The following is an 18,277-nucleotide window of genomic DNA, read 5'->3' as shown; positions in this document are numbered from 1 at the left end:
ATTTGTTTAATAATAAAATATTATTTGTATTTAGAGTTCCATCAAGGTAAGTTTATCATGTTATTAAGAGTTTTTATATCATTTTAATCCAACAAATAAAACTGGGAAATCCCTTAACAAACCAAACTTACATTTTCATATCAATGAATAAACAATGTTGATATCGAAACAAATTTAATATAAAAATGTCAATGAGTTAGTTACAACATTAAAGGCGTATAAATTTGTTTTATAGCAATTAAAATTTTACAACAGTCAATGACCATATCAAATCATTTTTTAATTAAAATGTTTAACATCATCGTATATTTAATAAGAACGAATATTTTCCTTAATTTTTTGTGGTCAATTTATTAAATTAATGAAATTACATTGCATACAACGTGATACGGAGTATGAATTTCTTTGTGTGTGTGATTACTAAGCAATTGATATGTTAAAAGTAGTTTGATGGTAATATTAGAACAGTTAAAAATAAATTTTATATATAAATTAAAAATAGTATTTTTAATCTAAGTTTGTGCTCAATTTTTGATGATATCTGTGTACCCCTCTTGATTAATTTAATGTTGCCAAATGTGAGTCACAAAAGTAAGAGTGAGTGGCATGATGACTATCAAATGTCACGTTGTCATTTTAATTAAAATCAATAAAACAACCCCTTGGTGAAGTCCAAATATAATTTTCTAGAAAAGTAACGCAAATAGTTTTATTGATGTTAAGTCACGTATACGTATATGAAGGAGAATTTTGTCCCCGTTCTAAAATTCACCGTGAATTACAAGATGAAATAATCTCGGAGTGAATCACCCAGGTGATAAGCGATTAAGCCGCCTCACTTAACTGAACACACGTCGGGCGTAAATTTCTGAATGAGCGACGAGAAACGCGGGTGGAAAAGGGTCAGTGACAGAACAGGAGGAAAAGCGAGAAAGACTACGCCCAACTGTGTAAAATCCAGTCTGGATCGATCACGGTGACTGCCTTTTGTGTACAGATGTGTTCCCGAAGAGGAATTATTATTATTACACTTTCTCTAGACGCAGTTATTGAAGTTTGGCAAAATAAATGAATTAATAGTTTATTTTGATGGGCGACCCCAGACGTTTCTTGTTTTAAGTCTGTCTCGTCGTCGGTACGGGACGAATTAAACGGTAAAGTTGTTGAATTGTTTTAGATTATCGACTGATTGAACTGCGGATTAACCGTTGTTTGTCTTGTAGCAATATAACGGAAACGAATCCGTCTTAATTAGCTTCGTTTTGGCTAAAAACACAAAAAGTACACAACGTTTCAATTATCGATTTACAGATTCCAGATGGAATCCCAAATAAAAGGATGGCGACGGGGATCTCGAAATGAATAACTAGTGAACAGTTACAGAGTGATTTCTTGTTCGATTCAAGACTTTGTCTAGATCAGGTTTGAAAGGTAGGTCGGTGAACTTTTGGTCACCAACAGTTAGTTGTAAGGGGACCTTGACGATTTAAATTAATATGATTTGTAATCATACTCTTTTACAATTTTTATTAATGACTTGTGTTGAAAATTAAAAGCAGAAACTTGAATAAACTTTGATTATGAAGATCGTAATCCAATTTACGAATAAATTAGTACGATATTTATTAAATACTGAAATTGAATTAAATAAACAATATAAAAGGATTTTTTGCAAATGTAACAACAACAAAAATTGTTGTATTAATTCCATTTTCTAAAATTTTTAAAGCTTAAAAATCTATTTAAAATATTTGACTTGTTTGTATTTACTTTAATTTGAATAGATGGAAACTGATGTATTATTAATTGTATTGTATTAAAAGGTTTTTAATTAGTGTAAATGTTTACAAGAGAGTTATTTTTCATCATATTTTAAAAAAATTCCGTTAATTTCTTATTATAGTATTATATCTAGATGCAGTGCTGCTAAAAGTGATGAGGTGAATTTTATTTTTGATTCAACTTTTAGATAAGAAGTATTGATTAGAATTTTTTTATTTATGTGTACTTAAGTATGTACACAACGATTTATCGAAATCACTTTAGATAAATGGTTGTAAAAAAGTTATTTTTGAGTATTATTGCAATATAATAATTTAAAATAAAATATAAAATTTTCCGTTAAACCAAAGTCGAAAGTTAAAACCCCAGACACGTTTCCTTTTTGGCCAACCGGATGTAAAATAAATGAGTAATCACATTTGCATTTCCGTACCCTGCAATCGACCAATTCTTATTCACAGACACCACCGACTTGGGGCGAGGCCGCCTCCGACCAATATTCCGTGGGACACATGTCAAATTCAGCCATCGCTTTTTTGATGGGAATTGGATTGTGGTTCACACGTGCTTTACACTCGAGACGTGCTCAAGATCGAGACCAGGGGAACGTTTTGGTCAGATAAAAACAATAATTGATTTATTTATTTTACGTTCAGCGGAACACTGAACAAACAATTTGGACTTACCTTCTTGTTTTAGTTTGGGATTGGATTGATGATAAAATAAAACGTGTAAATTTATAATACAAATTTATTATGTTTTCATTTTAGATACACAAAATCCCTTGCGAATAATCAGAAAAATTTTACAAAGCTACTATTTACTTGTTTAAAAATTAAAGAGGTAAAATATGTCACTTTATTGTTATTATTATTATTATTATTATTATTAATAGAGACAATTCTGAGCATTTTTAAAACGCGTTACAACAATATTACAGCCAGCGGACAACAAAAACTGTTGCCAAGTCAATTTTGATTGGTGCAACTGTCGCTTGAACGTAGGAAGTACACAATACTGGCGATTCTATATCACAAATTTTCGAAAGTGTGTTTGACAAAAACTAGTGCGGTTTCTTTTGACAGACTAGTACACACCAATCATTGCTCTTGTTCTCACATTAAGCAACCGAAGTGAAAGAAAGTCGAGAGAAGCTGTTGTGCTTTATTTTGGCATCTCGAGGGACAGAAAAGGAGAGAAAAGAAAAGTATTTGTGGGACTAGAGATTTTTTATTAAAAAACCCTAACGTAATTGTTTCAGTATCAAATAGTTTGTTTGTTTTATAAGAGATAGCAATGGTATAAGTATAGTAAGCTAGACACGAAAATCAAATAAAAAAATACAGACGTGGATCCTGCGATTTGAGACGCACAGCGTTTAAAACACCGCAAATCCGAAGACACACATCCTAAACTTAAAATATCCTAGATTTCTAAAAACAAAACAAAAAAAATTGAGACCACAGTCTAAAAATGGGTTCCAGGAGAGGAACCGATTTGATTGATGGTAAGTAATGTACGCAACGATGATTCAGAACATGAATGTTGAACAACGTCTAATAAAACTTGGATGTATTTTACTCAAAAAACTTTATGTTAATTATACATATTAATGATGATGCATTCGATAATATACACATTGCTGTTTCGCTGTTACAATTAATGAAAAAAAATACAACTTTATAGTAATATTTTTGTCGCTGCGCGGCGATTTTTGGGTCACGCAGCGCCCCACACTACCTGCAACAAACCAAACAACGACAAGTGTTAATTCGCATGGTCACTTTGATCCGCGGATGGGTGGTTGTTACCTCTAGTATCCGCAGCCAATTAAGTAATCTCCTAACTTCTCCACTACTGACGCCGCTTGTTGAGGTTGGATCGGGTCTTCGTACAGAGATACTACGACAGCTGCAACAGAACCAACACATTTCAGACGATGCATCACATCTCAATATCCTCGGAAAAGTGCGTGACGCGGAAATTGGCAGTTACAATGGGTTAAGATAAGAGACACCAGCTTGGACAATGGCTGCGCCTCATTAAAATTCCTCCAATGAGTCACCAATGTGTCCGTGACTCAGGATGAATGTTAATAAAATTGGAAACAATGAGTTATCTCTGCCTCGTTCACGTCACCACCGTGATAAGGATAAAGAGAGAAGAGCGGTGCTGTACAAACCTTGTCCCGTTTTCATGCAGTGGACGCCGACTTTGCCTAATTTGGCGCGAATGACGCGGTCTGTGCCAGAAAGGTAGATGTATCTGTTTCCGGCTAACGTCACGCCAGAGGAGGTGAGGATGTCTTGCTTCTCGAAGCCTTGCACGATTTTTGCCAGCTCTTCTTTTGAAACCTGCAACGCAATGGAACCAACGGTCATACCTCTGATGACAACACTCGACACATTCAGCCACATCAGCCACACAAGCACCCTTCCCTTTTTGGAAAGCACCAACACAATTTCCCAAATACAGACCTACGCGACTCAAGGTCCACACCCATATTAGGCAAATTTGCATTGCCATCACATTTTCAGATAATCTCTCGGACGAGACACTTTCCCAATGTGTCGGTCGTTTGTTTAAACAATGCCAAGCAGGCCTCGTCGACGACCTTGAATTCATGGTCTGCATTCTCACTTTCTGTTTGACAACCGCCTCACAATTCCAACGTCAGTCCCATTGATCAGCCACCGCCACCGCCACCGCTCCCCGGAATTGGAAACGTAGAATAGAAATGGAAGGCGCACTCACATCGTGCGAAGCCAAAAGGTCACCCAATTCGACTGACCTATTGGTTCGATGCCGATGTGAAATACGAAGCCTCATTTTCAAATCAGATTAAAAGTAATTAATTGTCTGAATATATTTAAGGCATTAAAATAAATCACACATCTGGAACGCAGACACAGAAAGAGAGCTGCACTCGTATGTAAACCACGTGCAAAAGTCCTGCTGTAAAACCGGTAACGTTAACACGGTTTGAAACAATGGCTCCGACTCTTCAGCAGGATAAACCCCGAGCAATAACATTTTTAAACAACCGTTAGTTACTGCAACTCCTTAATAATTTGCTTCCTTGTTCAAAGGTTTTGTTCAAAAGACAGAGAGGAAACATTAAGGTGGGGGCCCAGTTTCATTATCGCAAGTGAACCGTCTCCAGTCTGGCGATAACACTTCGAAAACAACAACCAACGACCAACGCCACAATGTCTGTGTGTTTATGTTTATTTACAAATACGTTCCGCAGCGTATCGTTAACAAAAGTGAGGCGTTTATTTATAATAAATTAAATCAATGTGAGTGTGAGTGAACTAACCAGTTTACATCCTCTCCAGCCTCATTAAAGGGCCGAGAGACGTACGCATCTACAACATCGACTTTATTCATTCTGCTGTGCTCAAATTAATTAATTAACCAAAGTTTAAGAGGAATGTTCCAAATTTCGATTAGATGAGTGAAAAAGAGTGCAAAAAAACAAATATTTCAACTAGAGTGAAATTGGCACATTAGCCGACGTAAAACCTAAAAATAAAACCGAAAATTGTGTAACGAATAGTTGCAATACTTCCAATATACAAATAGACGAATATAGACATAACAAACGTGTCGTCCATTTGTTATGTGTTTGTTTTGTCGGCAGATACTTCCTAAAAGTGCCTATCACCACGAATTTCTGGATGATGTGGGCGTCGGATTAACATACCGATTACGGAAGGCGCCTTTAACTTATCCAATTTGAGAAAAATGTGCTAAAATAACATTTGTCCAAAATATTCCTACAATGCAATAAACATTACGTTACTAACACAACTATTTTAAACATTTGCGAATGATTAAACAATCCTGTCATAGACAGAATATCTGTCTCACTCATGTTAAACTTCCCTTTCCATTGTAGAATGAAAAAATATTTATGCCATTCATCATTCATTTCTTTTCAACACATTTGTTAAATTAACTTTACCAATATTAAGCTCAAATAAATTAAACTAATAGTTTTAAACTCGAGAAAGAAAAAGTGACAACAGTAATCTTTCTGATTCAAATAAGACAATATTTAATTACCGTCACAAAACAAATACCAATTATTCAATTCAATTAATTAAAAAGAAATAAATTTCTTTTCTTATTTCTATTATTAAAAAAAAGTTACTTAAATTAAAATAAAATCAACTTTAAACTGTCAAGGCTCTGAACAAATTTTGACAGATCAGAACAAAAGATTAAAGAAATACACGACACCCTGTACATCACACATCGAACATGTCAGTTTGATTTCCGTTTCCCGAAAAACCATAGACAAGATTAGAATAAAAAAGCGAATGGAATCGGTCGCGAAGGTGAAGGCCGTCATCGGTTTTCCGTTCATTGAACAGCGCGAGCGACAGGGAAACCGACGCAGTCTCCCCCGTCGAGAGAAAACCGTTCCCGGATCAATACTCCGAACTACCCTTCAGACTGTACATGTAGTAACCGTTCAACAACCCCCCTTTTGTCCATTGACGTTTCGGTTGTTCATTCATATGCGTCGGTCGGGGGCGGCTGAAGCTGCCGACGATGAGGCGTGTGCGACGTTGCAACGACTCTTGCCTTCCACCGTACCGTACCGTACCGAATTCGAGAACTGGTTCGGTGCGAACAAAGGAGGCGGCGACTACCTCCAAAATCTTATTGACTCAAACTCTGATGACTAATCGTCCGTCCGTCCGTCGTTGATAAGTCACTTTTCAACAGCAAACATGTCATTTTCGGCATGTCAATATGCGTTCCGCGATCAAACGTGATAAGACGGACGCGGTTGGCTTGGCACCTATAAATTTTTATTGACAAAATCGCGATCGCTACTGATAATTGCTACACGTCGCTAGGCCGGTCGCCATCTTGTTTTTGTGCCGGCAGATTCCACGAAATCTTGTTGCAAACCGGCAAAATACGCCGTTTCGCCCACAAAACGTACAACATTCCCTTTCCTCCCGACCAAAAACAACCACTTGGACTTTGTCCAATTGGAAACCGGCGGCGGAACGTCGCTAAAAGTGACCAAGCCCAACTCGTCTTTTGTTGCAACTTTTGGCAAAAAGTGCGAAAAGTGCGACGCCAGGCGACACTCAAACACCCACACAACAGGACAGCCACACAATAAATCGAACAAAGTGATAATATCGAATGGCACTTACATCAAAGTTTTCCGATTTGGCCCATACATTTCCGTCGTGGCCCGCGATGGCCGCTTTGGTCACACATCGGGTGGCCAAGAGCTGTTTGTCAACGTAATCCTGCCAGCTCATGTTTGCAAAATGGTCTTGTGAAAAATTAATTAAAAATGCACTCACACACGGAGCCTGAACCACTTGAGGGCAGCGATTTCAAGTTATTGCCGCACAGCCACAGCTGAACTGATGCCGAATACTGGTCTGGCAGGATTTCAGTAGCGGAAGCCGTTCGCTGACAACTGACTATGCGCATTCAAACCGACCGGTGCCAACGTGACGCGCATCGATGACACTATGTAACGCGGGAGATTTAGAACAATTTCAAATTTGATTTGTTTCATTTGTCTTTTTTTTCGCCTTTCAATTGCACGGCTACGATGACCGAAATGATGACTTTTCAAAAGTCATCCTTGACATCTTATCACGTTTATCTAACATTTCAATTTATCTTTACACTTTATTCAACTTTAATATATTCATGTAAACAATAATAATATACTATATACATTAATTTCATTTATTTACATTAATAAACAGATTTAGTACTATTACAAACTAAGAACAACAACACAGAAATATCCATTAATATACAATTTATCACGTATTAACTATTCTTCCATAAACACACATACACATTATAAACTAATAAACATCATATTAATTTGATTACATCTAGAAAATTCCATAACATTCCATCTTTTATTACTTTTTACAAGTATTTGAAACATTATATTTTTGTGACGAGAGAAACCTAATAATCACAAATTAACTATCGAATTAGTAATAAATGATTATCATTATATGTACGTACCTGTTTCTATGCGCACTCTTTATGCCAATTATTATTATTATTCATCCTCGTAGAATTTTCAAATCATGATTCACTTCGTGTACTATTACTATTCAACTGTTTCGTAAAAAATAATTAAATATTTCTCTTCGTAATAAAATTTTAAAATGACCAGGCATGACTCATCACACCAAATTCGGAATTAATCATCGTTCCAGAAAATTTCAACGTATTCCAATTGAACAGTTAAATTTATACTCGAAAGATCATTTTAAAAACTCACCTGGATCACTTGTAGCAAAACGTTAACAACCGACTGACTAAATAGAAAACAAACTCGATCTCAAAAAATAAAGATATCAAATATTGAAAAACATTTATTTAACAAAAATAATTACAATTTAACTTATTTTTTAAAAACTAAATTATAATACTCAATTATTTTCGTAACTGTACAAAATTTAAAATTATCTAATATTTAAAATTTGGCTTGTGAGATCAACAAGATCGATTGAGCACTCCAGAGCTCTCGCTCACATGTCAATATCTTAAGCCAAACTCTTTTGTAAATCAAACTGCTCAAAGATAGATAGTTCTAAATGCTACAAGTTGCAAAGTTATTGCGTGTGAGGAAGATCAAATTATAAAATAATGATACAGTGTCAAGGATTATGGAAAAATGGAAAATAGGATCGAGAGAACGAAAACCACTCAACAATAATTAAAATGGAATAAAGATCTTTATTTCCATCATTTTTATGGTGCCCACAGATTTGCTGATAGTTGATTGTAATTGTATGATGCTGCCTGGAAAATTAATAACAAAGTCAAACTAAAATCCGACAATGCAGCTCATATATAGTGGGTCATATACATTACACCGTAAACAACTTTTTCATTTTTCGTTATTTCATCATTTTATTATAAAAATAATAATATAAATCTAAAATTATTCATTTAACTTCCGAGTCGGAGAAAAACAAAATTAAACTAAAACTAATTGTTCTAAATTGACCTTTCCAACTGAACCCCCACATATCAAAGAACGACAAGGTGACGTCTGAACATCTGAACATCTCAACATACAATGTTTCCGCAGCAAGTGACTGGTGGTGTAATGTGTATGAATCACCTCAGTTCTCAATACAGGGTTTGGGTTCTTGGAGAGGTGTGAAAATTTGTAGTGACGGGAGGAATAAACGTTTCAGTCTTTACAATAGCCTTGTTGCTTCAACTTCTACTTCAAATAATAGACGCACACACACACTAGTAGACTTTATATAAAAGAAAAAGCCGTCAATATTATAATTTACCACTTTTTATTAGTTAATATTTAAATATACAAAAGTCAAAAAAGTCAAAAAAGTAGTAAATAAAAATAGGTGGAGAGGGAGTGAGGAATTTCCTTCGAGACCTCTTATAAATATAATAACCTTTCCAGAATCCAACTAAACCCCTGTAGAGACGAACGTACTGGTGGGAGGCATTTCGCGGCGGCCGTAAGGGGCCCCAAAGAAAGGGCCGGCCTTCCTGGAGCCCGCTCCGGCCCTCCAAACAGTAACACGCCTCCTGAATTATAAATATCACTAACTACAATATTGGATACACAACTAAATCTATGCCGTAAATACAGATATTAATTAATGAGGGTTAACCAACCGAATCAAAATTATGGTAAAAAAAAAAAAATGATAAATATTTATATATAAAATACACACAGAATAGTTTATGGTTAAATTTGTTTGCTGTTTTGGATAACGTATTGTGAGTCGACACACTCACGCGGCGCCAACCTAAAGTAACTTAATGGGCGCACAGAATTCGCATTTAGAAGACACCGATAGGAGACCAGTGGCACTCTTAATACTCACACCAACTCTAGGTCGAGAACGCCTTCGAAGCGTCCGGCTCACACGCACCCACCACGCTCTATTAGATCAGGTCGGCAACATTCATAGGCATTTCCTCGATCTTTGTGTTATAAAAATGTTCAATGTCACTTAGCGCGCGCTTGTCATCATCCGTCACGAAGTTTATTGCTACACCTTTACGACCGAATCGACCGCCACGTCCAATCCTAAACAGAAAACAAGACTCGTTAAATAATCGATCAATTTTACACATGTACAAATATAAATTTACAACACTGCTACTCAGACTTGTAAATTGTCTTCAGGATCTTCAGAGATCTTGGTGGTAAAATATCATCATATACAATGCGCACTTCTCCTCAATAATAATCATAAATCAAGCAATTAGACTGTTACAAATTAAAAATACTCAACTTATAAGGACGACTTTACTTAACAACAGATAAATTTCGACAAGTTGAGATAAAGAAAAATGACCTAGATATGATTATCACATCTAATTAATTAATGATTGCTGATCATCATCATCATCATCCGACATAATTTATTTCTTACCTATGAATATAATTCTCCCGGTTGGATGGCAAGTCATAATTAATAACTAACGAAACCTGCTGGACGTCGATACCTCTGGCCAACAAATCTGTGGTGATGAGGACACGGGACGATCCGGTCCTGAATTGCCTCATGATCACGTCACGCTCCCTTTGTTCCATATCTCCGTGCATCGCCGAAACAGTAAAGTCCCGCTTGTGCATGTTCTCGGTGAGCCAGTCGACCTTGCGGCGCGTGTTACAGAAAATAACGGCCTGGGTGATGGAGAGAGTGTCGTACAAATCGCACAAAGTTTCCAATTTCCACTCTTCTTTTTCCACAAACACATAGAATTGTTTGATACCTGAAACACAAAATATTATAAATATGTGACAAATATTACACAAATGATTTAAATGATTTCTTTTGATTATTTATAAAATTTAAAATAAAATTTAAATACCACTCAATATTAATATAAACTAATACATTCTTAGCTTATTATATTTACTATTTTATGTTCAACTTGAGAATTGGACATTTATTTACCTTCAAGGGTGAGTTCCTCCTTTTTGACCAAAATCTTAATTGGATTTCTCATGAATGATTGAGTCACTTCCATGACATCTTGTGGCATTGTGGCAGACAACAAAATAACCTGCACTTCTGAGTTAAGGGTTCTGAACACATCGTGGATCTGTTCCTTGAAACCTCGAGACAACATCTCATCGGCTTCATCCAGAACAAACATTTTGATGTGGGTGGTGCGGAGGGCGTGTCTCGTAATCATGTCGAACACTCTGCCGGGAGTGCCAACGACCACATGGACGCCAGTTTCCAATTTTCGCATGTCCTCTCTAACATTGGTACCACCGATGCAAGCATGGCACTGGGCTGACATGAAATCACCGAGGGCGATTACGACCTTCTGGATTTGTTGGGCCAATTCTCTGGTTGGGGCCAAAATCAAGGCTTGACACTCGCGGAGATTGGTGTCGATTTGTTGCAAGATTGAGATAGAGAAGGTTGCAGTTTTGCCAGTACCTGACTGTGCCTGGGCAATCACATCGTGACCCTTGATGCATGGAATGATGGCTCTTTGCTGAATAGCAGAGGGCTTCTCGAAACCATAAGCGTAGATACCTCTCAATAATTCTTCTTTTAAGCTCATGTCATCAAAGTTGTCCACAACTTCTTCCCAGTTCGAGTCAATGACACCATCAGGGTCCATTCGAACTGTGCCCTCGTAGGGTTTTGAGTCGATGTCTGAAGCCGGGCCATTTTTTTCCCACTCTTCATTCCTAAAATAACAAAGTTTCTCATGATAACCTTCAAATGTAGATATTTAATTTTTGACATATGCTTTTAGTTTTCAACGAATAATTGCTTTAAATCGACCACTGGTCGGATTCGTTGTGTAAACACAACTGGCACTGCAACAAATTCCCCACAACTTTAAATATTATATAATGTAACGTGCGAAATTCACGTGGAAACTTCATGAATACGTCCCGATGAAAATTGCCATTTTATGGCATACCCATTTAAAACTTAACGTGTATATCTATTTATAAATGCAACGCGGCGTTTTCCTCTTATGCGGCCGGTCGAATACGCCCGGAAAAGCACAGTAAATCTAAATTTAATACCCCGAATTCCACGCGCCATGTTGGCAAAGAAATTGTGCGACTTCTCGCCGATAAACCACTCGATTTTTTGTTAAAGTACACACACACCAGGGTTGATTTAGAACAAATTCAAAGTAGCATGAACACTGACATCTTCCCTTTCAGAATTTAGGTAAAAACACACACTAATTTCATATAAAAAAACAAAACTTACCTTGTACTGGGTACGGACATGATTCACTCCGCGTTTGCTAAACGGAAAAGACTGCTAATGTCGGCTGCAAGGTGTTATATTCCTACGCGAGGTAAACTTCAAATGAAATAACCTCTGGATGCTTGTTTACAAACTGAAATGTTGCATGCAAATATCAAAAGTTCTGACAGTGAGCTTTGTTGAACTGTACAACAGGTAACAATGAATGGTCTGGTGACTATGCTGATTACGTTTGAAAATGGTGATTATTTATATGGCGGATTAACATGGCTGGTCGGGTCCTCTCCGGAAGTAGGGGTACTCTGTCAATTTTCGCGCCAAGGTTTGAAATAGTGGATTTCGGGTGTACTGTAGGTTTGACACTGGAATTTTGATTAACTTCAATTTTTTGACATAACAATTTTTTATTGAGGCAGCAAAACACTAAAAATTTTTGAGATAATATATTTTATCCGGTTCATACAATATTTCCTAATCCGGACTATTTTATCAATTGCTGACTAATCAAACAAAGTATTATTTTTCATTTTAAACATTAATAATCTATAGTAATATTATTATTTACTTGTGTTATGGTTTTTATAATTTTGTAAATGAGTATTAATATATATCTTAATTTCTCTTGTGATGTCAAAAAAAAAAAGCAATTGAAAAAATGAAAACATTTGTATGTATGTTTTACTTTTTCTATTTTGTATAATGTATGTACTGTACAGTATTTGAACCATAATAAATATAGTTTTGATAATTGTTACATATGAGTGTATAAAAACAACAATAATTAAATATTTTAGCTTTACTTTTAAATGTTATCATAAATCTTTTCTCTTTAACATTAATATCAAATTTGCAAGAAAAAAATGGGTAATTACAACTAATAACAATTTAGTTTTTTAATGTAATAGGCATATATTATAGAAAGGAAAAGATTAAAAATACAAATAAGTATAATAAAATGTTTTATTTTATAACGCAACAAAAAAAAATACATATATATAAATAAAACAACTTATTTAGTTACATATAACGTATGTGATATATAAAAATATCTTTTTATCTCTATTCTACAAAAAATATTAGTACAAACGTTATTATTTAAAATAATAAGTCGAAAAATTATTTATAGGTATTGCACAAATTTCTTTAAATTAATACAATAAGTACAATCGTATTATAAAAAATTACACATTAACAACAATCTTGACATAAAATACATAACAACTATGTAATATACATAAATAAATATCCATTTATACACTGTCTAAATATACAGGATGTAAATTAAAAAAAAAAAAAACAAAACAATTTGCAATACAAAATTTTTCATTATTTAAAAACTTAATTTACTAAATTCTAGTATAATTCACCCTGTATACTGATAAAAAACAAAACAGCCAGTCTTAAATAAATTGTTCTATACAGCATTTATTGGACAACCCAACAAACCCATTAATATCACATCATAATATTACAAAAAGGCACAACCCAATATCAAAAACAAAACTGATATTGGAAACAACATGTATACAGCCATCCTAGGATGACAAGTACTTGTCAACAATGTTATATCATCAGTCTCATGTTCTATTCCATCTCTTGTGGTAACTTCAACAATTATTTTTTCATCTGACATAAAACTCAAGTCAAATTTGCATTCTGTTTGATTTACACATTCTTTGGAAGACGAATTTGCATATTGGTATGTTGGCTTGTATATGTCAAAAATAGCATGTATGCTATTAGAAGTCAGATCATTATCAGAATAAAAGATGTAATAGTAGTAACCATCTGATGCAACTTCATGAGTTGTGATCATGTGATGTCCCTTTTGTAAATAATCAACACCATCACATTGATTACTGTGTGGAAAACCTTCTGCCAAAAGTATTTGTCCAGTATAACAAGCCCACAAATCAGTTTCAAAACTTGAAACACTGTTTTCTTCATCTTCCACATTAGTTATGTTAAAAGCATTGCCTCCATGAGCAATATGTGCATCAAAAGGGCCAATTGCTCGTTTTTTGATCTTCCTTTCAGGTATTATATCACTGTCTGTCTCAAGTATTGACTGTAAATTCTTTATTTGTTTATTGTGTTCCAATTTTTTATGGACATGTCGTTTATTGTGTGAATTTTGATTTTTTGTCGTGGTATTTTGTACAAGTAGACGTTTTCTGCTTTTCTCCACTCTTCTTTTGATATAATCAGTCTTTTCAATGGTTAAATCTTCAGCTGCAGTATTTCTGTCAGTTGAATTATCATCAACAAGTCCTATGACCTCAGCTGCATTCTCAAATGTAACTTTAACTCTTCTGAAATCAGCATCATACTTTGCCCCAGTTTTTTTCAAGTTATGTTCTAATAATCCACAAGTTCTGAGATTTTTATCCCCCTTCACTACCAGTAGTCGTGATCCGCTATATCTGGAACACACTTTTAGTTTCACCAATGCACCAGACAATAAGTAAAACCCCCAATATTCCAAGGTATCATCGGGCAAAGTCATTGATTTCTTCAATCTAATGTGCTTTCTTTTCTTGCTTAATTGCGGCACTCCTTTTATTTGGAAAGCATTAAATGATGAATTCATTTTAAGAGAATGACTCTGACAAAACACCGAAGAAATCCCATCCTCAATTGGTAGAACATCAGATTCTGCCACCTTATAAATCACATCAGCAAAGACACTGTGTCTCAAGTAGAGCGGTGTTGTGATAAGAATTGTAGGCATGATAACCGTCATTAAGCAGAAGACAATGACTCTTTTGACTCCGTGCATTTTGCGCTTTTCTGAAACAACAACAATATAACCTTAAAACTGCGATTTGTTAATGCTTTATAATGAAAAGCACACGACTCAAAAATGTCATGTGAACGAATTAGTGTGATTATCACCTGTGATTTACGTTTTTCTCATGCATTTTATATGTGCACGTTTAATTAGGCACATTAAATGATTTTTATCCAATAATTCTTACAGTTTAATATAGATGACACCCTTGCGAAATTCCGGCAAATTTAAAATTACAAATGTAAAACTACAATTTGGTTATTAAAATGTTTACTAATAATTTTGATAAAGATTAAGCAATTAAAAAGTTGCCTTGAGTCTTATCTTATGTTCGAAAAATCAAAAATAACACTTACTGTGAAGTCCGGAATAAGAACTAGAATATGCATTGTAATAGCCAATTTGGATATCATTAGTTTGTTCTGTAAAAACCATTTTTTGAGATCTTTAATTATACTCTTCACTTGTGACTCTGATTGACGCACTGTTATATTGAATTGTTTGAATTATCAATATAAGAAGTTAAATATTTACTCGTAGAGTTTTTTCTGTTGTGTGGTAGATATCGCTATATTTAACTTGTTGTCTCCACTAACTACTTTTTAATTAATTACTGTATCAACAACTGATAATAAGCATAAGTTCTGCTTAAGCAGATTTATAATAAACAAATTAATGAATGGACAACACGCAGAGATTTCATTTCATTAGTAGATTATAAAAATGCATTCAACATCAAAGGAAAATTTTCTACCTAATTCACTTATGAAAACTACAAATTTTACAATATGCATGTGACGTAATTAAACAAGCAACAAAGACGTATTTTTCATTAATACTAACTAAATAATAGATATAGTCCGAGTCATTTCTCGATGCGATAACAGTAACATAAAAATATTAAAGCTCCTCTTAAATAAAATAAATTAGAAAAAAATATTATTTTTCAATTAAATCGTACAAATATACAATGTTATGGAACTGTTATGAATTATTTAAATATATAGTATAATTCCTGATCCGGTCATTAAGTTTAAGGGTCCGAAAAGCACATTTAAAATCAATAAAGTTCGAAGATTAGCTCAAAATCTTCCACACAGGTAACTTATAATACGTCTGAACTGAAGTAATCTTTTGTAAATATTTTATTTCTAGGATGTTTTGAAGAATTTACATATTACAACGAAATTATGCTAATAGTTTTCAAAATATATATTTTTATGATGTCTGGAAATTCTACAGTGTTTGAAAGTACCTTATTTTTTGATATTGCTGCAGAAACTGAGTTGAAAGGTAAGAAATTATAAATTATAACATGTATAAATTTAATAGAATAGATTAAATGAAATTAAAGTACACATCAAATATACAATTATTCTAGATGATCACATTTAAAAATATTAAAGAAAAATTAATTTAAAATATTCCAAACATGTAACATAATGACGTTTTAAGTAAAATTTAAATAGTGTTATCTTTTGTACACATTTTATAATTAAGATACTGTGAAAAACATGTTACCAAGATATACTATTAGTTAACCAAAATTGAAAAATATATTTATTATATATTGAAATTCTTAACGATCTTAAAATTGTGTCGTCTTTTGATTACTCTAAGTATTGAAATGAAAATTTACATAAATTAAAAGACATACTCAAAAAAAAAAAGAAATTTATTCTATTAAATATGTATTGCATGTATAGGTTTATAAAATCCATCGTCGCCCTTTGTCGATATGAGACATAAATATACAGAATCAAAAATGCACTCTCCAAAGTAGAAATCCTTATATTTATCCATTATTTTGGTAGCATCAAAGGGTATTCGTTTTTGCCATTTTCTATTATATCCTTTTTTTGGCGTTCCTTGTCGGTATTTTGTATTTATTACAGTCATATGCAGTTTTACTGGGTTTGAATATGATTTAAGCAAACCTATAAACCATATAATTTGAAATTATTCTGGCATATTTATACTACTTTTATATAAGGGTAAATTACTTATTTTTAAATATTTACCTTTTTCATAAAAATATTCTGCAATATTATTTACAATTGTTTGCAGACTAGCTTCCTGATTATCACTCACAATTTCAGCATTGCTATACATGACATGTACATTATTTGTGGTGTTATTCATGCAATCCAATCCAGAAATTCGTATTTTTAAGGGACCAAACTTTTCAATTATTTCACTAAAATATATTATAAAAACAATATTAGAAACTGACTAAACTGTATTATAACTTACTTCAATTTATGTTTATATTCATTTAAAGCAGTTATGGCTTCATTTATCTCTTGTTCATTGAGCAAAGATAAAACATCAATAGTCAAATGTAATTTTTCTGCTTTTTGAAAAATAGATTCATGCATGCCTTTTATTCCATCAAGTGATAAAACTTCACTCTACAAATTGTATAAATATTATTTACCATTTTTAAAAAATTGTGTCAAATCTTTTGCCCAAAGCTTGTTGTATAAATGAAAAAATTTTCTATAAAATTAATTTACTAACTTTAAATTTCTCAAAGTTGCATATAATTTCTTCATTTGTGGTTTTTATGGCCAAAAATTGCACTGGTCCAGTTTGTTTACGAATTTGTCCAATACAAGGGAGTAATTCTTTCAATACTAATTTAATATTCTCCTCACTTGCTCCACTGATCATTAATTTGCCATTTTCACTTTTTGTTGGAATATGAATTTCTGTTTCTGTTTCATCAGACAATGACTTCAGATTAAGTTCAGGAAATTTGAATATTTTTTCATAATATAACTTGGGTAAACAAAAACTGGTAGTAAATTTTCCATTATCACAAGTTATTTGCATGTTTCCATTGAATTCCTCATTTTCTTGTATGCTTTGTGTGTTTGTTTCATTTGAACTGGATGTTGTATCTGAATGTAAGGCTGAAAAATTAGGTGGTCTACAATCTAAATGAATAGTTTTATTTTTAATTACCTGTCACCGTAGTTTCTTTAGATTTTCGCTTAATTTCTTTAATGTTGAAGCATTTTCCATCAATCCACATGCGAATCGGTTTTTTATTGCTTATATTTTTAAACATCGTCGCTAAATTTTAATGTTCTGTTAGATAATATAACTTTCCTGTAAAATCTTTTTGTAACTTTGTGATTGTTTAAATTCATTAAAAAGAGTTATTGCGTCGTTTCTATTATTTTTTCTATGTTTGTAAACAAATTCTTGACATGGGTGTTACAAAACGTCATGGCACAGAATGGGAAACTTTATTTCGGTGCCAGAAAAAATAAATAAATAACAGAAGTCTTTTAACAGTATATATAAAAGCATCATCTGTTCTTAACTATTTTAACATGATTCCTGAACAGATACAAAATCCTAAATTACTTTTAGAGCAAACTAGGTTTTGTAAATAACCAACCCTGTTAATTAGTTTTTGTATCAAATGTTGGCAACACTGGAC

At 33.5% G+C, this 18,277-nt stretch overlaps 4 protein-coding genes across 8 annotated transcripts; all 4 read right to left on the bottom strand.

Annotated features, from left to right (window-relative positions):
- Window positions 1-3,355: 3,355 nt before the first annotated feature.
- On the bottom strand, window positions 3,356-7,238 carry LOC109594323 (profilin). The gene is made up of 4 exons (XM_020009536.2): window positions 6,963-7,238; window positions 3,965-4,136; window positions 3,594-3,693; window positions 3,356-3,522 (listed from the first exon to the last, which is right to left on the bottom strand). The coding sequence occupies exons 1-3, from the start codon at window positions 7,071-7,073 to the stop codon at window positions 3,596-3,598; spliced, it is 381 nt and encodes a 126-aa protein (XP_019865095.1). The 5' UTR covers window positions 7,074-7,238; the 3' UTR covers window positions 3,356-3,522; window positions 3,594-3,595.
- A 1,271-nt stretch (window positions 7,239-8,509) lies between these two features.
- Window positions 8,510-12,190, bottom strand: LOC109594316 (eukaryotic initiation factor 4A-I). 2 transcript variants are annotated; one of them, XR_002191205.2, is made up of 5 exons: window positions 12,036-12,190; window positions 10,743-11,494; window positions 10,215-10,557; window positions 9,660-9,865; window positions 8,510-8,595 (listed from the first exon to the last, which is right to left on the bottom strand). XR_002191205.2 is itself a non-coding variant. In XM_020009526.2 (4 exons), the coding sequence occupies exons 1-4, from the start codon at window positions 12,053-12,055 to the stop codon at window positions 9,721-9,723; spliced, it is 1,260 nt and encodes a 419-aa protein (XP_019865085.1). In that variant the 5' UTR covers window positions 12,056-12,190; the 3' UTR covers window positions 8,510-9,720. The 2 variants fall into 2 exon arrangements, 1 of the variants encoding a protein (XP_019865085.1); XM_020009526.2 differs by having other exon boundaries at window positions 8,510-9,865.
- Window positions 12,191-12,981: 791 nt separating this feature from the next.
- On the bottom strand, window positions 12,982-16,096 carry LOC109594278 (uncharacterized). 3 transcript variants are annotated; one of them, XM_049966864.1, is made up of 2 exons: window positions 16,082-16,096; window positions 12,982-14,825 (listed from the first exon to the last, which is right to left on the bottom strand). In XM_049966864.1, exon 2 carries the CDS (start codon window positions 14,812-14,814, stop codon window positions 13,504-13,506), a length of 1,311 nt encoding a protein of 436 aa, XP_049822821.1. In that variant the 5' UTR covers window positions 14,815-14,825; window positions 16,082-16,096; the 3' UTR covers window positions 12,982-13,503. The 3 variants fall into 3 exon arrangements, with proteins under 3 accessions (XP_049822821.1, XP_019865043.2, XP_049822820.1); XM_020009484.2 differs by lacking the exon at window positions 16,082-16,096 and adding an exon at window positions 15,183-15,335; XM_049966863.1 differs by lacking the exon at window positions 16,082-16,096 and adding an exon at window positions 14,931-15,141.
- A 387-nt stretch (window positions 16,097-16,483) lies between these two features.
- On the bottom strand, window positions 16,484-18,168 carry LOC109594277 (activating signal cointegrator 1 complex subunit 1-like). Of its 2 annotated transcripts, none has more exons than XM_049966860.1 (5): window positions 17,794-18,168; window positions 17,347-17,741; window positions 17,080-17,237; window positions 16,848-17,023; window positions 16,484-16,763 (listed from the first exon to the last, which is right to left on the bottom strand). In XM_049966860.1, the coding sequence occupies exons 1-5, from the start codon at window positions 17,897-17,899 to the stop codon at window positions 16,510-16,512; spliced, it is 1,089 nt and encodes a 362-aa protein (XP_049822817.1). In that variant the 5' UTR covers window positions 17,900-18,168; the 3' UTR covers window positions 16,484-16,509. The 2 variants fall into 2 exon arrangements, with proteins under 2 accessions (XP_049822817.1, XP_049822818.1); XM_049966861.1 differs by having other exon boundaries at window positions 17,347-17,729.
- Between the last annotated feature and the right edge of the window lie 109 nt (window positions 18,169-18,277).

The sequence above is a fragment of the Aethina tumida genome, chromosome 4, assembly GCF_024364675.1.
Source record: "Aethina tumida isolate Nest 87 chromosome 4, icAetTumi1.1, whole genome shotgun sequence".
NCBI classification, from domain to species: Eukaryota; Metazoa; Arthropoda; class Insecta; order Coleoptera; family Nitidulidae; genus Aethina; species Aethina tumida.
This window is presented reverse-complemented; position numbering and strand designations above follow the sequence as displayed.

Excerpts from the sequence above, each read along its gene's own strand:
- LOC109594323 (XM_020009536.2), bottom strand. The coding sequence starts at position 7,073 with ATGAGCTGGCAGGATTACGTTGACAAACAGCTCTTGGCCACCCGATGT. Across the intron at positions 4,137-6,962 it reads CCAAATCGGAAAACTTTGAT|GTTTCAAAAGAAGAGCTGGC; the intron begins GTAAGTGCCATT and ends ATTGCGTTGCAG. Across the intron at positions 3,694-3,964 it reads CTGCATGAAAACGGGACAAG|CTGTCGTAGTATCTCTGTAC; the intron begins GTTTGTACAGCA and ends GTTCTGTTGCAG.
- LOC109594316 (XM_020009526.2), bottom strand. The coding sequence starts at position 12,055 with ATGTCCGTACCCAGTACAAG. Across the intron at positions 11,495-12,035 it reads ATGTCCGTACCCAGTACAAG|GAATGAAGAGTGGGAAAAAA; the intron begins GTAAGTTTTGTT and ends TTGTTATTTTAG. Across the intron at positions 10,558-10,742 it reads GGAGGAACTCACCCTTGAAG|GTATCAAACAATTCTATGTG; the intron begins GTAAATAAATGT and ends TTTGTGTTTCAG.
- LOC109594278 (XM_020009484.2), bottom strand. The coding sequence starts at position 15,261 with ATGGTTTTTACAGAACAAACTAATGATATCCAAATTGGCTATTACAAT. Across the intron at positions 14,826-15,182 it reads TTCTTATTCCGGACTTCACA|AAAAGCGCAAAATGCACGGA; the intron begins GTAAGTGTTATT and ends TTGTTGTTTCAG.
- LOC109594277 (XM_049966860.1), bottom strand. The coding sequence starts at position 17,899 with ATGTTTAAAAATATAAGCAATAAAAAACCGATTCGCATGTGGATTGAT. Across the intron at positions 17,238-17,346 it reads GCAACTTTGAGAAATTTAAA|AGTGAAGTTTTATCACTTGA; the intron begins GTTAGTAAATTA and ends TACAATTTGTAG. Across the intron at positions 17,024-17,079 it reads GAATATAAACATAAATTGAA|TGAAATAATTGAAAAGTTTG; the intron begins GTAAGTTATAAT and ends AATATATTTTAG.